The sequence below is a fragment of the Oncorhynchus mykiss genome, chromosome 27 (genome assembly GCF_013265735.2).
Source record: "Oncorhynchus mykiss isolate Arlee chromosome 27, USDA_OmykA_1.1, whole genome shotgun sequence".
Classification (NCBI taxonomy): domain Eukaryota; kingdom Metazoa; phylum Chordata; class Actinopteri; order Salmoniformes; family Salmonidae; genus Oncorhynchus; species Oncorhynchus mykiss.
The window spans coordinates 12,989,940-13,016,273 of NC_048591.1; the positions used below are offsets into that span (position 1 = coordinate 12,989,940).

At 45.5% G+C, this 26,334-nt stretch overlaps 1 protein-coding gene across 1 annotated transcript in view; it reads right to left on the reverse strand.

Moving 5' to 3' along the window:
* The window catches only part of LOC110507584 (sodium/calcium exchanger 1), a 100,499-nt gene that overhangs the window by 24,389 nt on the left and 49,776 nt on the right, over positions 1–26,334 (reverse strand). The window contains exons 2-6 of the mRNA XM_036964940.1: positions 13,514–13,998; positions 3,163–3,300; positions 2,651–2,878; positions 2,174–2,515; positions 1,329–1,784 (exon numbers count right to left, since the gene is read on the reverse strand). Of these exons, the coding sequence (XP_036820835.1) occupies positions 1,329–1,784; positions 2,174–2,515; positions 2,651–2,878; positions 3,163–3,300; positions 13,514–13,903 (1,554 nt within the window). The 5' untranslated portion in view covers positions 13,904–13,998. The remainder of the gene's footprint in view (positions 1–1,328; positions 1,785–2,173; positions 2,516–2,650; positions 2,879–3,162; positions 3,301–13,513; positions 13,999–26,334) is intronic.

A 26,334-nucleotide genomic window follows, 5' to 3' on the forward strand; every position in this document is an offset into this window, starting at 1 on the left:
CCTATTTTTAAGTATTGTCGCCCCCCAATTTTTCCCTTGACAAAGTCACTTTCGACGAAATGTGTACTACACAGTAAAGTTGTCACGACGTACTGCCACTAACCACCTTTTTCTGAGCTCGACATCGACTGGGAAACGATGGAAGCTCACAATACCATGACATTTGGAAGAACCTGAATACAGAGGCACTGAACAATGTTCATTAGCACCTCCTTCGCGGGGCTGAAATTTAAACGTAGTCATTGCGAACTATTTCAGTCAGAGATGCATCGACGATAGCTAGTAAGCTAAGGATAAAAACAATAGCAGAACTCGCTCCGGAAGTCATCATCCCGGTCGGAAGTAAATTAGAACGTTGGAGGCGGAATAATGCATAGAGCCTATTGACCCCCATAAACGTGACGGACATATACCAGGAGCTGTGCCAGGCCCGCCATGTCTATTGACTCATCCAGCTGTAACGCATAGAATTCACTGGCTTGTATGGAAAGCAGGTATTGTTTCAAAACATCTCCTGCCATGTCACTGCTGTGTTGTGATACAGTGTTGTTTGATGAAGGCATTGTCTGTATAGTTTTTTGGGCTTTTTCCCCCAGCATTGTCCCAGCCATATCCATGGCAGCAGGAAGAATTAAGTCCTCCACAATAGTATGGGGCTTCCCTGTCCTAGCTACTCGGTAGCTCACCATATAATACTCTTCTAGCCCCTTCTTATTAATGGTATCAGTTGCTTTTATATATGTGTTACTACTCGAAAGACGTCTTTATTCTCGCTCCAAAAACTTTTGATGTGTCTATGGACCCGGGCCTTACTTTTTTTAAACCATTTATCATTTTTTCGAGCAAACGGCATGAGCAGCAGCTTCATTTGGCTACATACGCGAGAGAGGAACGGTTAATGTGATTGGATGTTAATTATTTGACTAGGCTACCTGTATTTGACATTGTGTTGTTATTTCGCTGAACACTAGATGGTTGAATTTTATTTTGGGCAGTGAAACGAGGCTATTCAGGCGAGAGAAAAAAAACACGCAAATGTATAGCCCCGTTGGAAAATATAAATGGACTGTTAGGGGAGAAAAAAAAAGAGACAGTTGATCCGGGACAGAGAGGACTCTGGCCGGCGCTAATTCATAGGGTAATTAGTTTCTGCTGCTGTTTTCTGCTCCTTCCATTACGTGACGTCTTGATCTGCCCACGACAAGCAGGTCTAACGACCTAGCTGGGGATCTGCTTGGCAGCACAGTTGTGCAACACTTATTGCTATAATTGATTATAACTGTACATTACTGTTTCCTTTCCTTTCCTCCCCTTCCACTGACCCTCACCTTGATCTCCTTGCAGGTCTCTCCGGGTTTGAACACCAGCGTTCCCTCGCTGTACTCGTAGTCGGACCCAGCATTGGCTGAGCCGTCCTCGGTCCGGTAGTCTACATAGAAGGTGCTCTCCCCCAGGCCCCCTTGACACACCACAGCCAGCCTCAGTACGCCACAGTTCTCCATACACTGGCTGTGGGTGCTCTCGAACGCCAGGCGGCTGCACTCAGCCAGGTCGTCGTCCTCGCAGACCACTTCCTCGTCTACGGCGGCGGCGCGGCGGGAGTGGTCGGCGGCGTGCCTCTTGAGCACATTGCCGGCGCCGGTCATCATGCGCGTAGCCTGGATGCGGTAGAAGGCGCGGCTCTTCTGTTGATGGAGGAGGGCGTAGTAGTTGGCAAGATCTACCAGCTGATCCAGCTCCTTGTCCGGAAACTTCTGCTTCAGCTGCTTCAGGATGCGGATCACCTGGGGGCAGAGGAACAGGGGGTGAAAAAGAGGGACACAGACACAAACTTTCTCTCTGTGTCGAGGTTGTGTAACTTTTGTAGGTTCAGCACATTAGTAGCTCTTAATAGTCTCATTTGCTTGAGTGTGTTTGTATGTGTGGTTGAGGTGAGTATCTACAGTATGTGGGTGTTCATGAACTGCCTGAGTGTGTCCTCTTCATCTCTTTTTACTCTCTCTAACCCTACTGTGCCTTTATATATTCCAGAGAGGGCCTATGTACATGAACGGAATGAGTGTATCCTTTATAACTCTTCATCTCTCTCCCTCTCCATACTGTACCTGTATCCCTCTTTCTCTCCCCCTGATGTACTTGAATCCCTCTAACAGCAGGTCTCTCTCTCTCTCACCTCCTTGCGGCTCTCGTCCAGCTCCTTGGTATTCTCTACGGTCACCATGGTGCTGTTGGAGTTGGGCAGGTAGGCCACGGTGCCCGCCGCATTGTTGGCCCCATCCTGGAAGTTCTCACTGGGCATCATTCCCACCCCCCCTCCACTCTGAGGGAACTTTCCGTCCATAATCATCTCGAAGCCTTTCGGGGTTGTGTCCCCCTCAGTCTCCACGACGATGCCGTGCTTGTCGGCACGGTAACGCTTGGCCATGTACTTGTAGAAGAGCAGACGTCGGTCGGCGATCCAGGCCAGGATCACACACACTGGGAAGTAGAACAGGGTGACCAGAGCCTCCCACACCTGAACACACACACACAAAGACAGGGGACCATTACAAGACATACATCCAAACTGGAAGGGGGTTGATTGTTTGGTTACACACACACATACAGTATCTATTCACATTTGCTGACACACACACACACAAAAGTGTACCTCCACTACTCCGGGTGAGATGACAGAGAGGATGAGGAAGAGCCAGATATAGGCGAAGATACTCCAGAAGGCTGTGATGAAGAACACACGCAGGTGTTTGATCTTCCTGGTCTCTCCTTCAGGGATGACCCACACACAGATGGCGATGATCACAAACATGTTGAAGGCGGCGCTGCCCACGATGGTGCCAGGGCCCAGCTCACCCGCCTCAAACCCGTGCCCACACACCTAACACCGGGAGACAGAGGAGAGAGACTTTTGAAGAACTTTTCCTTTTGGAGAACTTCTGTGCAGTATAAATCAAAAAGGTCATGTCATAAAAAGGCCAAATGTTATGTTGGTAAGATTTGACAATAACTTTAAAGTAGATATCCGTTTCTTTTGTCATTTTCAACTTCATTCCAGTACTAGTATACACTGCAACACTGATATGTTGTCGCTGGGGGGAGAGTTTTTGATGTGACACCCACTTATGAGTTGTGCTCGGGGAGTCTTTATGACACGACACCCACCTCTATGACAGACAGCAGGATCTCTGGGGCGGAGGAGCCTAGAGCCATCAGAGTCAAGTTGGACACAGTCTCGTTCCAGATACGTACAGTGGCCACAGATGTCTCACCGCTTGGCATGGTGATGGTCACCTCCTTCTCCTGCAGGACAGACAGAGAGGGGTCTCACACACACACATGAATGCATACATACACACACATGCGCTCACACACAGGTCATCACTCTATTCCCCCCATACCATTCCAGTATCTCACCACCAGACTCATACATATCTTAATCTCATCTAGCCAGTTACTGTAAAAAAACAACTGCTCATAGGCCAGAGATGGTAGTGGGAGTAGTAGTGGGAAGCTACAGATTTCTTTCTTCTCCACATATAAGCATGACGGATGGTATTTACAGTATCCTACCATCAGGGAGGATGCAACCCTGACTCCCTGACAGAAGGGAAGGGGACAATCTGTTATTCTAATCTAGTGATGGGGGGCTATGGAGACTCAAGTTTTATTAGTCGTATGTAAGGGATACACATGGTATACAACGTCCTACAAAATGCTGACTTGCAGGTTCCTTTACATTGACAGTGACCTTGATATGTAGGGTTGGTTGATTTTACTGAAGTGGGCTAAGTCAGGGTCACAGTGTTTCTTGGTAGTCTTAAAAAATCTACTTTCAAACAAAAGTATAGACCTCACACACACATGGTTATGGGCTTAAAAAAGAAGACATCTGTACCATGTCAGATATAGAGTTGAAATCTATTCAATTTTGAGATTGCATCCCAGTATTGCCCCTTATATCATCACAGCAGACTGAAATGTAACAAAACCGTTTAATATAGAAACCTGATGTTTATTAATGATGAAATTATAAAAAATATGAATAACATTTCACCCACGAGGCCACTAACTCATTTGACTGCCAGAAATGGCTACGCCATCCCTCAATCCCCATCCCTCCATATCCCCATCCCTCCATATCCCCATCCCTCAATATCTCAATATCCCTATCCCTCCATCCGCCATCCCCATCTCACCATCCCTCCATATCCCCATCCCTCAATCCCTATCCCTCCATCTCCCCATCCCTCCATATCCCCATCCCTCCATATCCCCATCCCCATCCCTCCACATCTCAATATCCCCATCCCTCCATCCGCCATCCCCATCTCACCATCCCTCCATATCCCCATCCCTCAATCCCCATCCCTCTATCTCCCCATCCCTCAATATCTCAATATCCCCATCCCTCCATCCGCCATCCCCATCTCACCATCCCTCCATATCCCCATTCCTCCAAAACCCCATCCCTCCATCTCCCCATCCCTCAATATCTCAATATCCCCATCCCTCCATCTCCCCATCCCTCAATATCTCAATATCCCCATCCCTCCATCCGCCATCCCCATCTCACCATCCCTCCATATCCCCATCCCTCCATCTCCCCATCCCTCAATATCTCAATATCCCCACTCCTCCATCTCCCCATCCCTCAATATCTCAATATCCCCATCCCTCAATATCCCCATCCCTCCATCTCCCCATCACTCAATATCTCAATATCCCCATCCCTCCATCCGCCATCACCATCTCACCATCCCTCCATATCCCCATCCCTCCATCTCCCCATCCCTCAATATCTCAATATCCCCATCCCTCCATCCGCCATCCCCATCTCGCCATCCCTCCATATCCCCATCCCTCCATATCCCCATCCCTCAATATCTCAATATCCCCATCCCTCCATCCGCCATCCCCATCTCGCCATCCCTCCATATCCCCATCCCTCAATCCCCATCCCTCCATCTCCCCATCCCTCAATATCTCAATATCCCCATCCCTCCATCCGCCATCCCCATCTCGCCATCCCTCCATATCCCCATCCCTCCATATCCCCATCCCTCCATTACTTTCCAAGATGGCGTAGCAGTCAGACGTCTTGTCCTGTCGTGTCCCTTGTATATATCTTTTTACATATTTTTCTTCGCATATCTTTTAAAAATATTTTCCTAAACCTCAACTTCTAAATACTCTCCTGCAACCCGCCTCACCCAATGTGGCGGGGATCTGCTTTTTCTAAAGTATTTCTATATACTTCGGATCTGGAATCCCTCAACTGAAGCTAGCCAGCTACCTACCGACCAGCTATCAGCTGGCAAACCATTGCTAGCGGTCATCAGCTAACCTTTAGCTCGGAAAGCTCTCGCCAGTTCGAACAACGTGACTCAAACCAGAGCATAACGGACCTATTTCTCTCCATTTCCCTGGATTCTTACCGCAAACTCTGAACATTTTCATCTGGATCTTCGCAACTAGCTAACCGCAATCCCGGGTGACCACTCCTGGCTAGCGCTTCCATTCCGGAGCAAGCACCAATTAGCCTGAAGCTAGCCCGGCCAGGGCTCCTGTGCTACCACCGAATCCCAATCCTGGGCTACAATATCCGGACCCCTTCTACTGCCGGTACGGGGCACAGAACCCCGCCGATCCTCTACGACTGGAACACCGACATAATCTGCCTGATGATTCCAACAGGCCCCTCGGGCGCGACGCCCGCTGATGGCCCATTCTGTTAACCTGCTAGGCCTGCTAGCTACCTAGAGCTACTTGGAACCCTACTAACTCCACGACTGGTCTATCGACGTGACCGCACGAAGAGGAAAAAACAGACTTACCCCCATCGCGACAGGCATCGGCCTGCTAACTGTCTGAATCGCCGTGTTCCCAGTCAGCCCAACCACTCACTGGACCCATATGTTCACTTGGCTATGCATGCCTCTCTCTAATATCAATATGCCTCTTCCATTACTGTCCTGGTTAATGATTAATGTCTTATTTCACTGTAGAGACTCTAGCCCTGCTCAATATGCCTTAACCATGTTTTACACTACCTACATATGCGATGACAGCACCTGGTTTAAACATCTCTAGAGACTATATCTCTCTCATCATTACTCAATGCCTAGGTTTACCTCCAATGTACTCACATCCTACCTACCTTACACTTTGCCTTGAATCTATGCTATTGTGCCCAGAAACCTGTTCCTTTTACTCTCTGTTCCAAACGTGCAAGACGGCCAGTTCGTATAGCATTTAGCCGTACCCTTATCCTTCTCCTCTTCTGTTCCTCTGGTGATGTAGAGGTTAATCCAGGTCCTGCAGTGCCTAGCTCCACTCCCCAGGTGCTCTCATTTGTTGCCTTCTGTAACCGTAAAAGCCTTGGTTTCATGCATGTTGACATTAGAAGCCTACTACCTAAGTTTGTTTTACTCACTGCTTTAGCACACTCTGCCAACCCGGATGTTTTAATCGTGTCTGAATCCTGGCTTAGGAAAACCACCAAAAACCTTAATCTCCATCGCTAACTATAACATTTTCCGCCAAGATAGAACTGCCAAGGGGGGCGGTGTTGCAATCTACTGCAAAGATCGCCTGCAGAGTTTGGTATTACTATCCAAGTCTGTTACCCAAACAATTCGAGCTTCTACTAAAAATTAACCTTTCCAGAAACAAGTCTCTCTCTGTTGCCGCTTGCTATAGACCTCCCTCTGCCCCCAGCTGTGCCCTCGATACCATATGTGAATTGATTGCCCCCAATCTATCTTCTGAGCTCGTGCTACTAGGTGACCTAAACTGGGGCATGCTTAACACCCCGGCCATCCTACAATCCAAGCTTGATGCTCTCAATCTCACACAAATTATCAATGAACCTACCAGGTACAACTCCAAATCCGTAAACACTGGCTCACCATCTTAAATAAGCATGCCCCATTCAAACAATTTAGAACTAGGAATAGATATAGTCCTTGGTTCACTCCAGACCTGTCTGTCCTTGACCAGCACAAAAACATCCTGTGGCGTTCAAATCAAATCAAATCAAAATTGATTTGTCACATACACATGATTAGCAGATGTTAATGCGAGTGTAGCGAAATGCTTGTGCTTCTAGTTCTGACAATGCAGTAATAACCAACGAGTAATCTAGCTAACAATTCCAAAACTACTACCTTATACACATAAGTGTAAAGGGATAAAGAATATGTACATAAAGATATATGAATGAGTGATGGTACAGAGCGGCATAGGCAAGATGCAGTAGATGGTATCGAGTACAGTATATACATATGAGATGAGTATGTCAACAAAGTGGCATAGTTTAAAGTGGCTAGTGATACATGTCAACATAAAGATGCAGTAGATGATATAGAGTACAGTATATACGTATACATATGAGATAAATAATGTAGGGTATGTAAACATTATATTAAGTAGCATTGTTTAAAGTGGCTAGTGATATATTTTACATCAATTCCCATCAATTCCCATTATTAAAGTGGCTGGAGTTGAGTCAGTGTGTTGGCAGCAGCCACTCAATGTTAGTGGTGGCTGTTTAACAGTCTGATGGCCTTGAGATAGAAGCTGTTTTTCAGTCTCTCGGTCCCAGCTTTGATGCACCTGTACTGACCTCGCCTTCTGGACGGTAGCGGGGTGAACAGGCAGTGGCTCGGGTGGTTGTTGTCCTTGATGATCTTTATGGCCTTCCTGTGACATCGGGTGGTGTAGGTGTCCTGGAGGGCAGGTAGTTTGCCCCCGGTGATGCGTTGTGCAGACCTCACTACCCTCTGGAGAGCCTTACGGTTGTGGGCGGAGCAGTTGCCGTACCAGGCGGTGATACAGCCCGACAGGATGCTCTCGATTGTGCATCTGTAGAAGTTTGTGAGTGCTTTTGGTGACAAGCCAAATTTCTTCAGCCTCCTGAGGTTGAAGAGGCGCTGCTGCGCCTTCTTCGCGATGCTGTCTGTGTGGGTGGACCAATTCAGTTTGTCTGTGATGTGTACGCCGAGGAACTTAAAACTTACTACCCTCTCCACTACTGTTCCATCGGTGTGGATAGGGGGGTGTTCCCTCTGCTGTTTCCTGAAGTCCACAATCATCTCCTTAGTTTTGTTGACGTTGAGTGTGAGGTTATTTTCCTGACACCACACTCCGAGGGCCCTCACCTCCTCCCTGTAGGCCGTTTCGTCGTTGTTGGTAATCAAGCCTACCACTGTTGTGTCGTTCGCAAACTTGATGATTGAGTTGGAGGCGTGCGTGGCCACGCAGTCGTGGGTGAACAGGGAGTACAGTAGAGGGCTCAGAACGCACCCTTGTGGGGCCCCAGTGTTGAGGATCAGCGGGGTGGAGATGTTGTTACCTACCCTCACCAACTGGGGGCAGCCCGTCAGGAAGTCCAGTACCCAGTTGCACAGGGCGGGGTCTCGAGCTTGATGACGAGTTTGGAGGGTACTATGGTGTTAAATGCTGAGATGTAGTCGATGAACAGCATTCTCACATAGGTATTCCTCTTGTCCAGATGGGTTAGGGCAGTGTGCAGTGTGGTTGAGATTGCATCGTCTGTGGACCTATTTGGGCGGTAAGCAAATTGGAGTGGGTCTAGGGTGTCAGGTAGGGTGGAGGTGATATGGTCCTTGACTATTCTCTCAAAGCACTTCATGATGACGGAAGTGAGTGCTACAGGGCGGTAGTCGTTTAGCTCAGTTACCTTAGCTTTCTTGGGAACAGGAACAATTGGTGGCCCTCTTGAAGCATGTGGGAACAGCAGACTGGGATAGGGATTGATTGAATATGTCCGTAAACACACCAGCCAGCTGGTCTGCGCATGCTCTGAGGGCGCGGCTGGGGATGCCGTCTGGGCCTGCAGCCTTGCGAGGGTTAACACGTTTAAATGTTTTACTCACCTCGGCTGCAGTGAAGGAGAGTCCGCATGTTTTGGTTGCGGGCCGTGTCAGTGGCACTGTATTGTCCTCAAAGCGGGCAAAAAAGTGATTTAGTCTGCCTGGGAGCAAGGCATCCTGGTCCGTGACTGGGCTGGTTTTCTTTTTGTAGTCCGTGATTGACTGTAGACCCTGCCACATACCTCTTGTGTCTGAGCCGTTGAATTGCGATTCTACTTTGTCTCCATACTGACGCTTAGCTTGTTTGATTGCCTTGCGGAGGGAATAGCTACACTGTTAGTATTCGGTCATGTTTCCGGTCACCTTGCCCTGATTAAAAGCAGTGGTTCGGGCTTTCAGTTTCACGAGAATGCTGCCATCAATCCACGGTTTCTGGTTTGGGAATGTTTTAATCATTGCTATGGGAACGTTCTGCATTAGCATCGAATAGCCCCTGTGATATGAAACTTTTCAGGGAAGTTATGAACAAATATAAACAGGCAGTTAGGAAAGCTATGGCTAGCTTTTTCAAACAGAAATTTGCATCCTGTAGTACGAACTCAAAAACGTTCTGGGACACTGTAAAGTCCATGGAGAATAAGAGCACCTCATCCTGAGGCTAGGAAACACTGTCACCACCGATAAATCCACTATAATTGAGAATTTCAATAAGCATTTCTCTACGGCTGGCCATGCTTTCCACCTGGCTACCCCTACCCCGGCCAAATGCCCGGCACCCTCCACAGCAACCCGCCAAAGCCCCCACCATTTCTCCTTCACCCAAAAACAGATAGCTGATGTTCTGAAAGAGCTGCAAAATCTGGACCCCTACAAATCAGCCAAGCTAGACAATCTGGACCCTCTCTTTCTGAAATTATCTGCCGAAATTGTTGCAAGCCCAAATTACTAGCCTGTTCAACCTCTCTTTCGTATCGTCTAGATTCCCAAAGATTGGAAAGCTGCCGCGGTCATCCCCCTCTTCAAAGGGGGTGACACTCTAGACCCAAACTGCTACAGACCTATATCTATCCTACCCTGTCTTTCTAAGGTCGTCGAAAGCCAAGTTAACAAACAGATTACTGACCATTTCGAATCCCACAGTACCTTCTCCGCTATGCAATCTGGTTTCAGAGCTGTTCATGGGTGCACCTCAGCCACGCTCAAGCTCCCAAACGATCTCATATCCACCATCGATAAGAGACATTACTGTGCAGCCGTATTCATCGACCTGGCCAAGGTTTTCGACTCTGTCAATCACCACATTCTTATTGGCAGACTTGACAGCCTTGGTTTCTCAAATGATTGCCTCGCCTGGTTTACCAACTACTTCTCTGATAGAGTTCAGTGTGTCAAATCGGAGGGCCTGTTGTTCGGACCTCTGGCAGTCTCTATGGGGGTGCCACAGGGTTCAATCCTCGGGCTGACTCTCTTCTCTGTATACATCAATGATGTTGCTCTTGCTGCTGGTGATTCTCTGATACACCTCTACGCAGACGACACCATTCTGTATACCTCTGGCCCTTCTTTGGACACTGTGTTAGCTAACCTCCAAACGAGTTTCAACCATACAACTCTCCTTCCGTGATCTCCAACTGCTCTTAAACGCAAGTAAAACTAAATGCATGCTATTCAACTGATCACTGCCCGCACCTTCTCACCTGTCCAGCATCACTACTCTGGACAGCTCTGACTTAGAATACGTGGACAACTATAAATACCTAGGTGTCTGGTTAGACTGTAAACTCTCCTTCCAGACTCGCATTAAGCAACTCCAACCAAAATTAAATCTAGAATTGGCTTCCTATATCGCAACAAAGCATCCTTCACTCATGCTGCCAAACATACCCTCGTAAAACTGACCATCCTACCGATCCTCGATTTTGATGATGTCATCTATAAAATAGCCTCCAACACTCTACTCAACAAACTGGATGCAGTCTCACAGTGCCATCCGTTTTGTCACCAAAGCCCCATACACTACCCACCATTGCAATCTGTACGCTCTCATTGCTTGGCCCTCGCTTCATACTCGTCGCCAAACCCACTGGCTACAGGTTATCTTCAAGTCTCTGCTAGGTAAAGCCCCGCCTTATCTCAGCTCACTGGTCACCATAGCAGCACCCACTCGTAGCATGCGCTCCAGCAGGTATATCTCACTGGTCACCCCCAAAGCCAATTCCTCCTTTGGTCGCCTTTCCTTCCAGTTCTCTGCTGCCAATGACTGGAACAAACTGCAAACATCTCTGAAGCTGGAGACTCATATCTCCCTCACTAGCTTTAAGCATCAGCTGTCAGAGCAGCTCACAGATCACTGCACCTGTACATAGCCCATCTGTAAACAGCCCATCTATCTACCTACCTCATCCCCATACAGTATTTATTTATTTATTTATCTTGCTCCTTTGCACCCCAGTATCTCTACTTGCACATTCATCTTCTGCACATCTACCATGCCAGTGTTTAATTGCTATATTGTAATTACTTCGCCACCATGGCCTATGTATTGCCTTAACTCCCTTATCTTACCTTATTTGCACTCACTGTATATAGACTTTTTATTTTCTTTTGTTCTACTGTATTATTGACTATGTTTTGTTTATTCCATGGGTAACTCTGTGTTGTTGTATGTGTCACATTGCTATGCTTTATCTTGGCCAGGTCGCAGTTGCAAATGAGAACTTGTTCTCAACTAGCCTACCTGGTTAAATAAAGGTGAAATAAAATTAAAAATTAAAAAATCCCTCCATCCCTCCATTCCCATATCCCCATCCCTCCATCTCCATCCCCACATACCCACATCCCTCCATCTGCATCCCCATATCCCTCCATCCGCATCCCTCCATCCGCATCCCTCCATCCAGGCACCCCTGTTACAATACACTCCAAATTAGGCAACTGGGGTGGTCTAAATCCTTCCTAATGGATGAACTTCTGGAAATTACTCTCCTGATAGATGCTCTTATTGTGAACTTACGAAAAATGGTGTGCAATTTGCTCGGTCAGAGAGAAAATTTAAAAAGGGATTATGAACAAAGATGTTGAACACATGGTTGGCTTTAAAGAGGACAATATTACAAACAGATAACTAGTAAATTCACAATGGTGTTCAATGGCCCAACAAACTGAAATGGATTAATAACTCATGAAAAAAATTATTAACTGCCCCAGATAATTGATTATTTAATGGATTCCAAGGCTAGAATCTATTTCAGTTTCTTGTCAGCAGAGAAATCCAATTCATAACAATGTCAAAACGTCTGGACCAATTATCTAAAGCTTTAAATCAGATGGAATCAATAATTCACTAAGTCTCATTATTTTCCAATTGTTTCGTTCTGAACAGAACCGCTATTTTTTGGGTCGCGTTCCACTGGTCCGACCAGCAAAGCTTTGAAAAGTACCTGTTTATATCATTATTTTCTGTTCCTTTTTTTTAACTAGCATTGAAAATCCATTCTTCTCTAATAAAAAATCTCTCCCCATTGTCTTTTTTTTTCTAAGATTTTAGTTTTTTAGTTTTAACAATACAAAACATACACATACAAACGTCATCACACCAATATCAACTACATCACACCTGCCCTGACGAACATGCTCACAACCCCATCTCCAGCGCCCGCATCATTCTCCGCCACATGGCCTCAAATTGCACCATTTTGTTTCTCTCCGTCACCCGCGCGCTCTCTCCCCATCTTCTGAATCACGCTGAAACGTCAGTAGGTTACAGTAGCCTATGCTTCGGAGGGGGAGGGGCAGGTAGCTTACACACGCACACACACTGCCAAAAAATTCGGCTGGCAGGCAGGCAGACACTGGAAGAAGTTTCTGAGTGACAAAGTGAGGGCTTTGCATAGGCACTTTGTTGCATTTTTTGTGGGACTAGAAAAACATGCCCGGTATGTAAAAGAATGCTATTAACCGGTTCCCATGCTTTTAAAATAATGGTTCTGTTCCGGAACAGAATCTATCCCTGTCGTTCCTGGTTCTGTTTCTGTTCCTTGAAAATTTTTGTAATTTTCCAGTTTTCGGTTTTGTTCCCTGAACTGGTTCCAACCCAAGGTTAGAATCTATTTCAGTTTCTTGAGTCAACAATATCTCTTGTCAGCAGAGAAATCCAATTCATAACAATGTCAGAATATGAACCAATTACCCAAACTTTAAATCAGATGGAACCAATAATTCAATACACTAAGTCTGCATATCAGGATGTGTTTCAATGAACATACTGTAAATACTGGAATTCCATATGGGCCCAAAGTCAGTCACTACAAGAAATGTGAAAACCCAAACATAGAAATAACACGTTAATTTGAGCTGTCTGTGGTAACACCGCAAAGCAAGGTGGCATTTCTGGAGAAAGAAACTGTTATGTCTATCACCCCTGCAGAGGCGAGTTTTACAATGACTTTATCATATAATGTTCAACCTGTTTCGATGTTCACTGTGTTGGAGTGACAGTTAATGTAGTCTAGGGAGAGGTGAGAGAGGAGAGCCAACCACTGGGTCTAAGAGTGGGAGAGCTCTCTCTGTAAAAATACAATCTCTTCATTCTATTTCTATGTCATTTCCATTATGTGGTGAATGACAACTCTACATAAACACAGTCTATCATATGGGTCAATCTATCACACAGTACCAACCTGTGAGGTTATGACCTCGATAGAGGCCATGAAACGGTCTGCGATGATGGACACTCCCAGGAACATGTACATGAGACAGGTGAAGTAGACCACGGCCCTGGCTACCTGGTCACCCAGCCCGGGGCTCAGGGGCTTCCACACGGGCAGCAGGGTGCCCGGCCTGCACACCACCGGCTGCGAACACTTTGAACTGCTGCCCAGCCCCGTACTGCTGTTGCTCCAGAACTCCGGAGACATGGAGGGATAGGACATGGTGGAGATGGAGCGGTTCTCTTCCTCTCCTACTCCTCCTCCTCGTAGAGACTCCAGGGCGCAGGGTGAAGGAAGGGGGAGGAGGAGGAAGAGGAGGAAGGGGACGGAGGCAGAAAGAGAGGTGGGGAGGAGTGCCATGGTGGAGAATTCCGGGGGAAGAGAGGGATGAGGTGGACGAAGAGAGAGACGAGGAGAAGATGCCAACGTGGCAAGGAGGGGTAGGACTAGCTCACCTAGGAGGAGAGAGAGATGGATAGAAGAGTAAAGAGAAGAGAGAAAAGAGAGAGAGAGAACAATACTTGGTTAGATGTTGGGTGTAGCCAGCAGCAAACATACCCAGCCTTTCATGGACCTGTAAATAAATAAACCATCTACCTCAAAATCAGTTTCAGTTATTTTTTACGAAATTAAAACTGAATCATGAGGTATTACTGCAGTTGACATAGAATAAATCATTTTTCAACCATTGTCCTTGTTTCCAGTTGCTGTGGAATGTTTCCAACTGCAATATGAGAACAAAAATGTCAACATGCACATGAATAGTAAATGTTAAAGTTATGCCCCTGAATCATGAATATAAACCTTTCATGGCTATTCAAGTCGGAGGTTCCCAGATTAGTCTACGTGCTCTCTGCTTTCTATTGACAGGAGAGACAGACAGACAGAGAGAGAGATAGTTCAAGGCGGATTCTGTGACGACAGTGCTGTCATTAAAGCCCAAAGCGGAGGGAGAATGTTTGGCCCTGGAGAGAGAGAGAAGGCTGGGGTTTGGATGGGAGAGATAGTTCGTGGTGGATTCTGTGACTCTGTTCCAACAGGCTTCGTGACATTGCACCAGGCTCTCCACAAAGACCTGTTCCCTCGGTCGAGAACACAATGACCCTGAGAGCCAGAACACTGAGCAGCAAGACACTCAGACACTCTCTCTCGCTGTTAAAGTGGGTCAGGGTCCATGGCTGACCGGCAGTGTGTTTTTGAAGCGGGATGTACAGAAAGTTAGTTTCTTTGCTTGCTTGTTTGTTCTACTAGGTTCCAAATTGCATCCTATGTACTATATAGTGCACTACTTTTGAACCGGGCCCATAGGGAAACGGGTGAAATTTCATTTGGGATGAAGGGGCTAGTGGGTAGAATTGTTGCACAGATACATACAACTTTAGGCCTTTACATACACTCACATGTCAGTATATGAGGGTGTGTGTGTGTATACAGTCGCTGTTATTCAACCATTCTTTCACCGGGTGTCATTTACAGTGTATCTGTATGTATTGTATTGCGTGTAGTTTCTGTGAGCAGTGTGTGAGCACCATATGTAAGGGAGAATGTGTAGAGCAGAGAGCCAGTTTAGTCGATTACAGTCACAATGTGAGATCTGCTGAGGATAGCCTGGGGTGAAGACACCTGGTCACACACACGCACACACAGGCACACTCTCTTCATCTTTCTCTGCCACGTTCCCTGTCCAGCTTTAACATTATAGAGCAGCCCTTGAAAGCTTATCCATCTCAATAGACTTGTCTATATACAGTAGAATTCGACATGCACCAGACAACAATAAGTAAGATTTATCTTACTTAGAAAATAATTGTATTACATGCTTGTACTGCTATAGACACATCCATCAAACATACACATGCCAGTGTATGTCTGAATAGTCATGAGTATCCCATTGTCAAGAATATTATATTGAGAGGCTGCCCACAAAACTATCATCTAATGCATTTGCAGGAGGAACACCTCAGGTTACACGTAATGCATTGTTTCTACTGCATGTCATACACCGTCTGGGATTCTATGTAATTGGTCTTAACGGACAACAGTAGAAGATATTTCCGTACGCATACACGCACACACACACACACACACACACACACACACACACTCGCACGCACACACACACACACCTCCAGTGTGCAGTCGTGTTCTGCCTGTCTCCTCAGGCTGACAGTCCAGTCTAACTCTGTGTTTGCTTATAGATGGATGTCTAATGATGCAGAGCTGATGTTGCCCATTTCCGTACTGCACTCTACCAGAATGCACCTCCAGCACCACACTACCATACCTGAATATCAAGCAGGAGAATAAGAGAGGGGTACTGGGGGAAGAAGGGGAGGATGGCTCCTTACACTGGGTCTGCGCTTGTTCAGAGAGCAGCACTCTCTGGATGGGTCTTAAATGGCACCCTATTTCATATCAAGTCCACTGCGTTTGACCAGGGCCCATAGGGCTCTGGTGAAAAGAAGTGCACTATATAGGGAATATGCTGCCATTAAGGATGCACTTTATATTTCAGAGTAGAGTGTTTGTGTTGTGTTCCTCTGTGACCTGTTAATCAGAGCCACTCCGAGGCTGGGGGACGACACAGGGGACAGTGAACATTGACAATGAACATTGAATCCAGAGACACATGAGAAGAAGTGAATTGGGACGGAGACTTGATTGAATTAGAGTTAATATGGAAAATTGCTGTTTAATTATAATTGAAGACATATGAAGGATTAGGATAAGTCATTGACGCAGCGTCGTCTGGGTATGGCCGGGGTAGGCCGTCATTGTAAATAAGAATTTGTCCTCAACCGACTTGCCTAGTTAGATAAAGGTTAAATTAAAAAAATGTAAGAAAATAAATTGGTCTGGTCTGGGGTGACCCCTAACCGGAGCTCTAAGAAAGGGAAGTCAATTTTTGGGCATAGAGACTGAAAGAGGCACCACTCTGGTTATGCTTGCATGCATCAGGCAGAAGTCTGGGCTTGTGCACACCCACGGACCCACGGACACAGAGTTAGAGTATGTGCCCAGCCTTTGGTCAATGGTACCCGATTGTAGTCAGGTGATAGCTAGTGCCAAGTAGGTAAAAAAAAGTAAATTAAGGAGTAAAAGGCCAATAGCATGTGTATGGACGGAGGGGGAGGATGTCCTGTGGTTAGATGGGGTGCAGAGATAGATGCTGTAAGAATGTATAATATTGCTTCATTTAAGGTTGGGTAAGAATATGCATGTTATGGAAGGAATGGAAGAAACGTATTAAACTGTGTTAAAGCTGACCTAACCTGAACCAACCCTTTTCCGATAGCTACTTTGAGGAAAATTGTACGTTTGCCTATGATATGTGGTTGTCCCACCTAGCTACAGTATCTTGAGATAAATGCACTAACTGTACGTCGCTCTGGATAAGAGCGTCTGCTAAATGACTAGAATGTACAAGTGTAAGTGAAGCTGTAAGGTATACGAGGAGTTTAGATCTTTTCGGTCCTTACACTCATTCGGGGGCGGCAGGGTAGCCTAGTGGTTAGAGCATTGGACTAGTAACCGAAAGGTTAGTTCATATCCCCGAGCTAACAAGGTACAAATCTGTTGTTCTGCCCCTGAACAGACAGTTAACCCGCTGTTCCTAGGCCGTCATTGAAAATAAGAATTTGTTCTTAACTGACATGCCTGGTTAAATAAAGGTAAAATAAAAAAAGAGAGGTAAGACCCCATTTATTTGTTATTAAAAGCTGCGCTTCTCATAAAATTTGAATTTGAACCAGAAATTGTGCATTGGTAGCCTAACAAGGGCGCTGGACATATCTTGATTTATCAGCTTATCATACTGCTTGTGTGATTTGTGATAATAATTGGAACTATTCTACCTGTCAACCTTATTATTTTACAACCCTGTATCATCAAAAGAGTCATACAAATGTATGTTGTTAAAAATCAATGAGAGATTTTTAAGTGATTGTGCAAATTATTGGTTGAAGTTTGAATGGAATTAGTCTATGCCTTAGCCAGGCAGATTATTTTGTAATATTCTATGGTGGAAGCCCTTACCAAATAAGTGAGTAGGTGGAGGGGAGAGGGAGTCAGGATATTCCTGCCACACTGTAAAAGAAAAGCCCTTGTATACTTTGTTGAGTTCAGTCCCTATCCGAGTTAACCTTTCTGTAAGGTTGAGCAGCCATTATAAGACCGGCAGGTGTCAGACAAGGAATCACTAGTTTGTTGTTGTATACCTGAAGGGTATTAAACATTTGCTAAGGGAGATCTGTTCTGCTTAGAACATACTGTTCAAGCCACTTTAGTCAGTGTTACAGATGTGTAAGAGCAAACAGGTAGGAGGATAGATGTAATTCTGTGAGTTCCTCTTCAATCTCTAGTAATATGGCCAAGCCACTGACATACACTACCGTTCAAAAGTTTGGGGTCACTTAAAAATGTCTTTGTTTTTGAAAGAAAAGCACATTTTTTGTCCATTAAAATAACATAAAATTGATCAGAAATACAGTGTAGACATTGTTAATGTTGTAAATTACTAATGTAGCTGGAAAAGGCACATTCTTTATGGAATATCTACATAGGCTTACAGAGGTCCATTATCAGCAACCATCACTCCTGTGTTCCAATGGCACATTGTGTTAGCTAATCCAAGTTTATCATTTTAGAAGGCTAATTTATCGTTAGAAAACCCTTTTGCAATGATGTTAGCATAGCTGAAAACTGTTGTTCTGATTAAAGAAGCAATAAAACTGGCCTTCATTAGACTAGTTGAGTATCTGGAGCATCAGCATGTGGGTTCGATTACAAGTTCAAAATGGCCAGAAACAAAGGACTTTTTCTGAAACTTGTCAGTCTATTCTTGTTCTGAGAAATTAAGGCTATTCCATGCGAGAAATTGCCAAGAAACTGAAGATCTCTTACAATGCTGTGTACTACTCCCTTCACAGAACAGTGCAAACTGGCTCTAACCAGAATAGAAAGAGTAGTGGGAGCCCACAGTGCACAACTGAGGAAGAGGACATGTACATTAGAGTGTCTAGTTTGAGAAACAGATGCCTCACAAGTCCTCAGCTGGCAACTTCATTAAACAGTGCCAGCAAAACACCAGTCTCAACGTCAACAGTGAGGAGGCGACTCTGGGATGCTGGCCTTCTAGAGTTGCAAAGAAAAAGCCATCTCTCAGAGTGGCCAATAAAAATAAAAGATTAAGATGGGCAAAAGAAAACAGACACTGGACAGAGGAACTCTGCCTAGAAGTCCAGCATCCTGGAGTCGCCACTTCACTGTTGACGTTGAGACTGGTGTTTTGCGTGTACTGTTTAGTGACCCCAAATTTTTGAATCGTATTGTATTATCTAAGTGCGTTTCAGAGATAGTTAGAATATGAATGTCATCTGTTTGTTGGATATATTTTGATTGTCTCATCGCTGCAACTACCCAACAGGATCGGGAGGTGAAGATCGAGTCACGCGTCCTCCGAAACATGACCCGCCATACCACACTTCTTAACACCCGCCCGCATAACCCGGAAGCGAGACCCACCAATATGTTGGAGGAAATACCATTCACTTGACATACCGGTGTCAACCTGCAGGTGCCCGGCACGCCACAAGGAGTCGCTAGAGCGTGATAAGCAAAGTAAAGCCCCCCCGGCCAAACCCTCCCCTAACCCAGATGACTCTGGGCCAATTGTGCACCGCCCTATGGGCCTCCCGATCACAGTCGGTTGTGATACAGCCCGAGATCGAACCCGGGTCTGTAGTGACGCCTCCAGGACTGTGATGCAGCGCCTTAGACCGCTGACCACTCGGGAGGTCCTAGAAAAGCTATTTTCAATGATCAAGTAACTGTGAAGTAAAAACAGACCGTGCATAATTATCCCACTCATCTGACACACAGTACCCAGAAAATAATGACTATGCGTCCCAAATAGCACCCTATTCCCTATCTTGGGAATAGGGAGGAGATGATAGTTGTGGCATCAGTAGTCAGACAAGCCCATACGGTGCTGTACATCAATGCTGTTATACATCATATTATGTCTAGCTATGTCATGCTCGAAGCAATAATATTAGCTCATTTTCAAGATCTACCGGAATATGGATGTTGAGGACATGCGGTCAGGAGTCACCTGATGTAACGTTGTAATTCTATTCTCGTTAGCATGGTTGTAACAATGTATGATTCCTCTTGCATGCTGGCGACTATTGGCAGGCCATCTTGCCTCCTAAGAAATGGACATTCTAAATGTAAAAATCAATGCTAGATATCAATACAACATTCAGAGTGAATGAGAGGCTCTCACTGAGGAAACCATTACCACCATTCTACCCACCAGAAACACCTGGAGGGAAAAAAAAGCTCATGTCAAAGAGCATACCACTGACTACATCTGGGGTGTTGGGTTGATGACGTTTCTGAAACACACAGAGATCCCTGTGGAGTTCTCCTCCCATTGAACGAGCATCTAAAACCACCCTAGGTGGAGATGACCGCCAGACAGCCTTCCAAAGAGGCAGCCTAGTCCCAGGGGACTTCTCTAATCTATTTCTGTTGTCATTTTTTATCTGCCTCCTCTGAGCTGGTTTAGACTCTACCCACCCAGAAACCCCCTCTCTGTTGACAGCTCTGTCTATGCCAGGTGCCCTTCAGACGCCCTTACCAAACCCTCATGCCATCCCTCGCAGGGCATCTACTTTTCTAACGCACCATTTGTTCTCTCGGGAAAAACCCCCACAAAAGCCGATACAAGAGGTTGATTGATGAGAAGTAGATTCCTTAATCAAACCAGATCAGAAGTGCAAAGCACTCAGTTGGATAAGTGTCTGAGTCCTTTAACTCATTTTCCTAATTGCCATCGGTCTGCTTTCGCAAAGCCTTGAAATGTCATCATCAATAAAAGCTGATAGCTCAGCACAATCTAATGCTGAATTTCTACTGTTATGTCTGTCTGCCAGAGACTATGCAGTGCTCATGACACGGCCTGCTTTCCCTATCTTTAAAGAATCCACACTGTCCCTATATCACCTTTATGTGTGACAGGGGAGGCTGGTGGGAGGCACTATAGGAGGATGGGCTCATCGTATTGGCTGGAATGGAATCAATTGAAACGGTAACAAACACATGGAAACAACATGTTTGACTCTGTTCCATTGATTCCATTCCAGCCACGAGCCCTTCCTCCAATAGCTCCTCCCACCAGCCTCTTCTGATGTGTCAGTCCATAACAAAATGTCACATGTGAGTAGGCAACACAGAGGCAACTGGGTAAGCAGCGGGGCGGGAGGTGGAGGCGGTGAGCGTAATGACGAAGGAACAGTGTCCGACGTGGATAATGGCATCCCTCCCTCCCCGGGGTCGTGACCCTCAGCGAGGAAAGGGAAATGGCCCGAGATGGGTAACGGACGCACCCGTCTCCTCCAATTAACACACACCTGTCTGAACACACTCCTCACCCTGCCAAGTCAGAATAGGTGGAGGGAGGGAGATGGACGGACTGGGAGAGAGGAAGAAGGGAGGGAGAGAGGGTAGGGATGGAGAGAGAGAGAGAGAGAGGGGGAAGGTGGAGAGGGGGAGGAGAGAGAGCGGAAGAGAGGGGGGAGGAGAGAGAGCGGAAGAGAGGCAAAGCGAGAGAGGGAAGACTGGGAGGAAGGAGGGTACATTGGAGAAAGACAAAGGTCAATAGAAACGGAGAGACAGAGAAAGATACAGAGAGAGACAACAGCCAGGAATAAGAAGGAGCTGGACAAACACATCAGATGAGAGAAAGAGGTAGCAAGAGATAAACGCCACCTCCTACTGTTTCTACTGTTCTATGGTTCTACACTCTTAGAAAAAAGCGTCCCAAAATAATTATTCAGCTATCCCCATAGGAGAACCCTTTTTGGATTCCATGCAGAAACCTCTGTGGAAAGGGTTCTACCTGGAACCAAAAGGGTTCTCCCATGGGGGACAATGAAGAACCTTTTAAGGTTCTAATGGCACCTTTTTTTCTTAGAGTGTAGTGTACAGACTAGCTAGACTAATTTAACATCAGAAAGACCCATCAGTGTTCTCCTCATCTCGTCCAGGCCCTGTCACAACCATAAACACATCACTCATCTCAGCACAGGAGTTGGGTGAATCAGCTGTCACTCTCAACCAATTAATCTTCATCACATCAACCCCATTACTGCTGACAATAAGTGGTTAATCAATGTCCATGACAGATTGGGTCTATTTGTCACCAGTGCCCATGAATATTAATAATGTGAACTACATGCCAAACAACGCCCCAATTACGGTTCATATGGAGAAAACTCCCTTAAATAGTCATGCTGTTACTGTGATTGAGCCAACAGCATCAATCTCACCTCAAGAACTGTACAGTATAGCATCCATGGAATTTCAACACACTTTCATCTTTCTCAGAGTCAACCTGACATTGTATTTCCTCACCAAGGATGCAAATGATTGTTTGGAAACTGCGTGACCACATTGTAATTGAGTGTCTGTGTGGGGGGGAGGTGTGTGTGTGTGTGTGTTCTGTGTGCGTTGCCGAGAGAAAGAGAGAGGAGAGAGAGAGAGAGAAAGAGAGAGAGAGAGAGAGTGAGACAAAGAGAAGAGAAAGAGGGAGACAAAGAGAAGAGACAACGAGAAGAGAGAGGGAGAGAAATAGAGAAACTTGGGGTAGCCCAGGGAATGCTGTGCTTTTCAACTGGTGTTGCGTCTCTTAAAACACACACAGTCTAATGCACTCGCACACTTTCTAACACATTCACAAAAGCAAGCAGACAGAAAACACACACACCCAAACACCAACACTACACACCCACGCAGCAGCAAACAGCAGGGCCAGGCTGAACATGGCAATTACTGTGTGAGGAGGCACAGCGTGTTCATCCTCTCTTATTTGTCAAACAAACAGGACTGATTGGTTCGTTCCAAATGCAAACACCCAAAGATCTATTTTGCCCTCAGAACCCTGCCTGACGGAGGAGAGCTGTGTGACGTCACACAGCGGGTCTGAGCACTGTCTGAGATCCATCCTCCAGACAGGAAGTACTTTACAGATGATGGCAGGTCCATTACCCAAGGGATGGAGGTTAATGTCATGGTAACATCCCTTCCTGGTCTTGATCCCTGAGGTACATGACGTCACAGACACTGAAGAGAGAAGGGGGTTGTCAAAATGGAGTGAGGAGAGAAGTTTTTTTTTTAAATGACTATACAGTAAACACCAGATAAAATTATAATCAGATTGGGGAGAAAAGGTTGGTGGGTCAGTCTGTCTAACACCTAACTCAAAGTTCTCCTGACTTCAGTCTGGAAAGGCTTTTTGTCTCTTTCAATTCTCACCCAAATCCACGTGGACAAACACACACAGCCTCCGAGCGCCGCCCCCTTACAAAACAACTGTTGGATTTTCAAATTCAAACAACGTGAGGTCTCAGCCACCAATGAAAAAAAAAGGTTTTTAGAGAACCAATCAAAGCACAGCCAGAAATACAGTGGGGAGAACAAGTATTTGATACACTGCCGATTTTGCAGGTTTTCCTACTTACAAAGCATGTAGAGGTCTGTCATTTTTATCATAGGTACACTTCAACTTTGAGAGACGGAATCTAAAACAAAAATCCAGAAAATCACATTGTATGATTTTTAAGTAATTAATTTGCATTTTATTGCATGACATAAGTATTTGATACATCAGAAAAGCAGAACTTAATATTTGGTACAGAAACCTTTGTTTGCAATTACAGAGATCATACGTTTCCTGTAGTTCTTGACCAGGTTTGCACACACTGCAGCAGGGATTTTGGCCAACTCCTCCATACAGACCTTCTCCAGATCCTTCAGGTTTCGGGGCTGTCGCTGGGCAATACGGACTTTCAGCTCCCTCCAAAGATTTTCTATTGGGTTCAGGTCTGGAGACTGGCTAGGCCACTCCAGGACCTTGAGATGCTTCTTACTGATCCACTCCTAAGTTGCCCTGACTACATACATTCTTAAATGGATCAAATAAAAAAATAATCAGCAATCTACACACAATAGCCCATAATGACAAAGTGAAAACAGGTTTTTAGAAATGTTTGCACGTTTATTAGAAATAAAAACAGAAATACCTTATTTATATACGTAATCAAACTCTTTGTCACATGCTGTCATGACTTCTGCCGAAGTCGGTTCCTCTCCTTGTTCGGTCGGTGTTTGGCGGTCGACGTCACCGGTCTTCTAGCCATCGCCGATCCATTTTTCATTTTCCATTTGTTTTGTCTTGTTTTCCCACACACCTGGTTTTCATTCCCTCATTACGTGTTGTGTATTTAACCCTCTGTTCCCCCCATGTCTTTGTGTGGTATTGTTTGTTTGTTTGTAAGTGCTTGTGCACATGTTTACTGGTGCGCGTCGGGTTTTGTACCCAAGATGTTATTTTCTTAATGCCGTTGGTTTTGGAATTAAACTGCTCCGGCTATGACCTAGTTCTGCTCTCCTGCGTCTGACTTCCCTGCCACCAGTTACGCACCCCTTACACATGCGCCGAATACAACAAGTGTAGACCTTACCGTGAAATGTTTACTTACAAGCCCTTTATCAACAGTGCAGCTCAAGAAGAGTTAAGAAAATATTTACCAAATAAACTAAAGTAAAAAATAATAACAAGTAACACAATAACAAGGCTATATACAGGGGGTACAGGTACCGAGTCAGTGTGCGGGGGTACATGTTAGAGGTAAAAACAAATGGGGGGGGGGGGGGGGGGGGGGCAATGGAATAGTAACCGGTGGCCATTTGATTAATCAGACCCTTTGCTATGAGACTCGGTGCCCAGGTGCATCCTGTTTCCATTGATCATCCTTGAAATGTTTCCACTAATTGATTGGAGTCCACCTGTGGTAAATTCAATTGATTGCACATGATATTGAAAAGGCACACACACACCTGTCTATATAAGGTCCCACAGTTGACAGTGCACGTCAGAGCAAAAACCAAGCCATGAGGTTGAAGGAATTGTCCGTAGAGCTCCACGACAGGATTGTGACGAGGCACAGATCTGGGAAAGGGTACCAAAAGATTTCTGCAGCATTGAAGGTCCCCAAGAACACATTTTTAAATGGAAGAAGTTTGGAACCACCAAGACTCTTCCTAGAGCTGGCCCCCTGGCCAAACTGAGCAATCGGGGGAGATGGGCCTTGGTCAGGGAGGTGACCAAGAACTCTGACAGAGCTTCAGAGTCCCTCTGTAGAGATGGGAGAACTTTCCAGAAGGACAACCATCTCTGCAGCACACCACCAGTCAGGCCATTATGGTAGAGTGGCCATACAGAAGTACAGAGAGATACTTGATGAAAACCTGCTCCAGAGTGCTCAGGACCTCAGACTGGGGAGATGGTTCACCTTCCAACAGGACAACGGCCTAAGCACACAGCCAAGACAACGCAGGAGTCTCTGAATGTCCTTGAGTGGCCCAGCCAGAGACCGGACTTGAACCCGATCTAACATCTCTGGAGAGACCTGAAAATAGCTGTGGAGCGACGCTCCCCATCCAACCTGACAGAGCTTGAGAGGATCTGCAGAGAGGAATGGGAGAAACTCCCCAAATACAGGTGTGCCAAGCCTGTAGCGTCATACCCAGTAAAACTCGAGGCTGTAATCGCTGCCAAAGGTGCTTCAACAAAGTACTGAGCAAAGGGTCTGAATACTTAAGTAAGTGTGATTTCATATATATATTTTTTTTTATAAATGTGCAAACATTTCTAAAAACCTGTTTTTGCTTTGTCATTATGGGACATTGTGTGTAGATTGATGAGGAAAAAATAAGGCTGAAACGTATGTGGAAAAAGTCAAGGGGTCCATAACAATGAACTAATGATACACGATTTCGCCTAACATTGAACATGTGCTCTCTTGTCAGGACACTATTGTTCAGAGGAGCTAGCCAACAACACAGCTAGCACACTCACTTCAAAATGAAGCTGGAAAGACAGCAGACTTGCTGCACTTCGTTTCGTTTTACCTGTTTTCTATTGATAGTTCTTTGTATATACATAAAAATGCTGATTCACGATTTCGATTGGCTGAGAAAAGCTGCCTGCCTGTCTGTCTCATCCCTACTCCCGACATGTTCATTACTATGGGACAGCTGGAGATTGAATTTGAATATTGAAACAATGTTGCAAATGTCAGAGAGACAGACAGCAAGGTTTATACAAATCTCTGCTGTTGAAACTAAAATGTTAGTCAAAAAGAAATGTGAGATCATGTCTAGATGCTTTTTATAGTGGAGATCAAGTTTATAAACTGCCTGGCTAGTCTGATGAGACAGTGAATTGCACAGTCTGATGGAACAGAGTAAATGGGCATTTAGCCGGCTGGAATGCACTTTTAACCAATCATCATTCAGGAGTAGACCCACCCGTTGTATAAATTATATTATAAACTGGGTGGTTCGAGCCCTGAATGCTGATTGGCTGACAGACGTGGTATATCAGATCGTATACCACGGGTATGACAACATTTATTTTTACTGCTCTAATTACATTGGTAACCAGTTTATAATAGCAATAAGGCACCTCGGGGGTTTGTGGCATATGGACAATATACTAAGGGCTGTATCCAGGCACTCCGCATTGCGTCATGTGTAAGAACAGCCCTTAGCCGTGGTATATTGACCATATACCACACCCCCCTGTGCCTTATTGCTTAAATAGCCTATAGGCTACAGTTGTAATGAACTGCATTGAGTATTTCTAGTTCATTTTGAATTGCATTTTCATATACTACTACCTTTGGGTGATACAGCATTATATTGAACGGTAATGTGTACAGTAG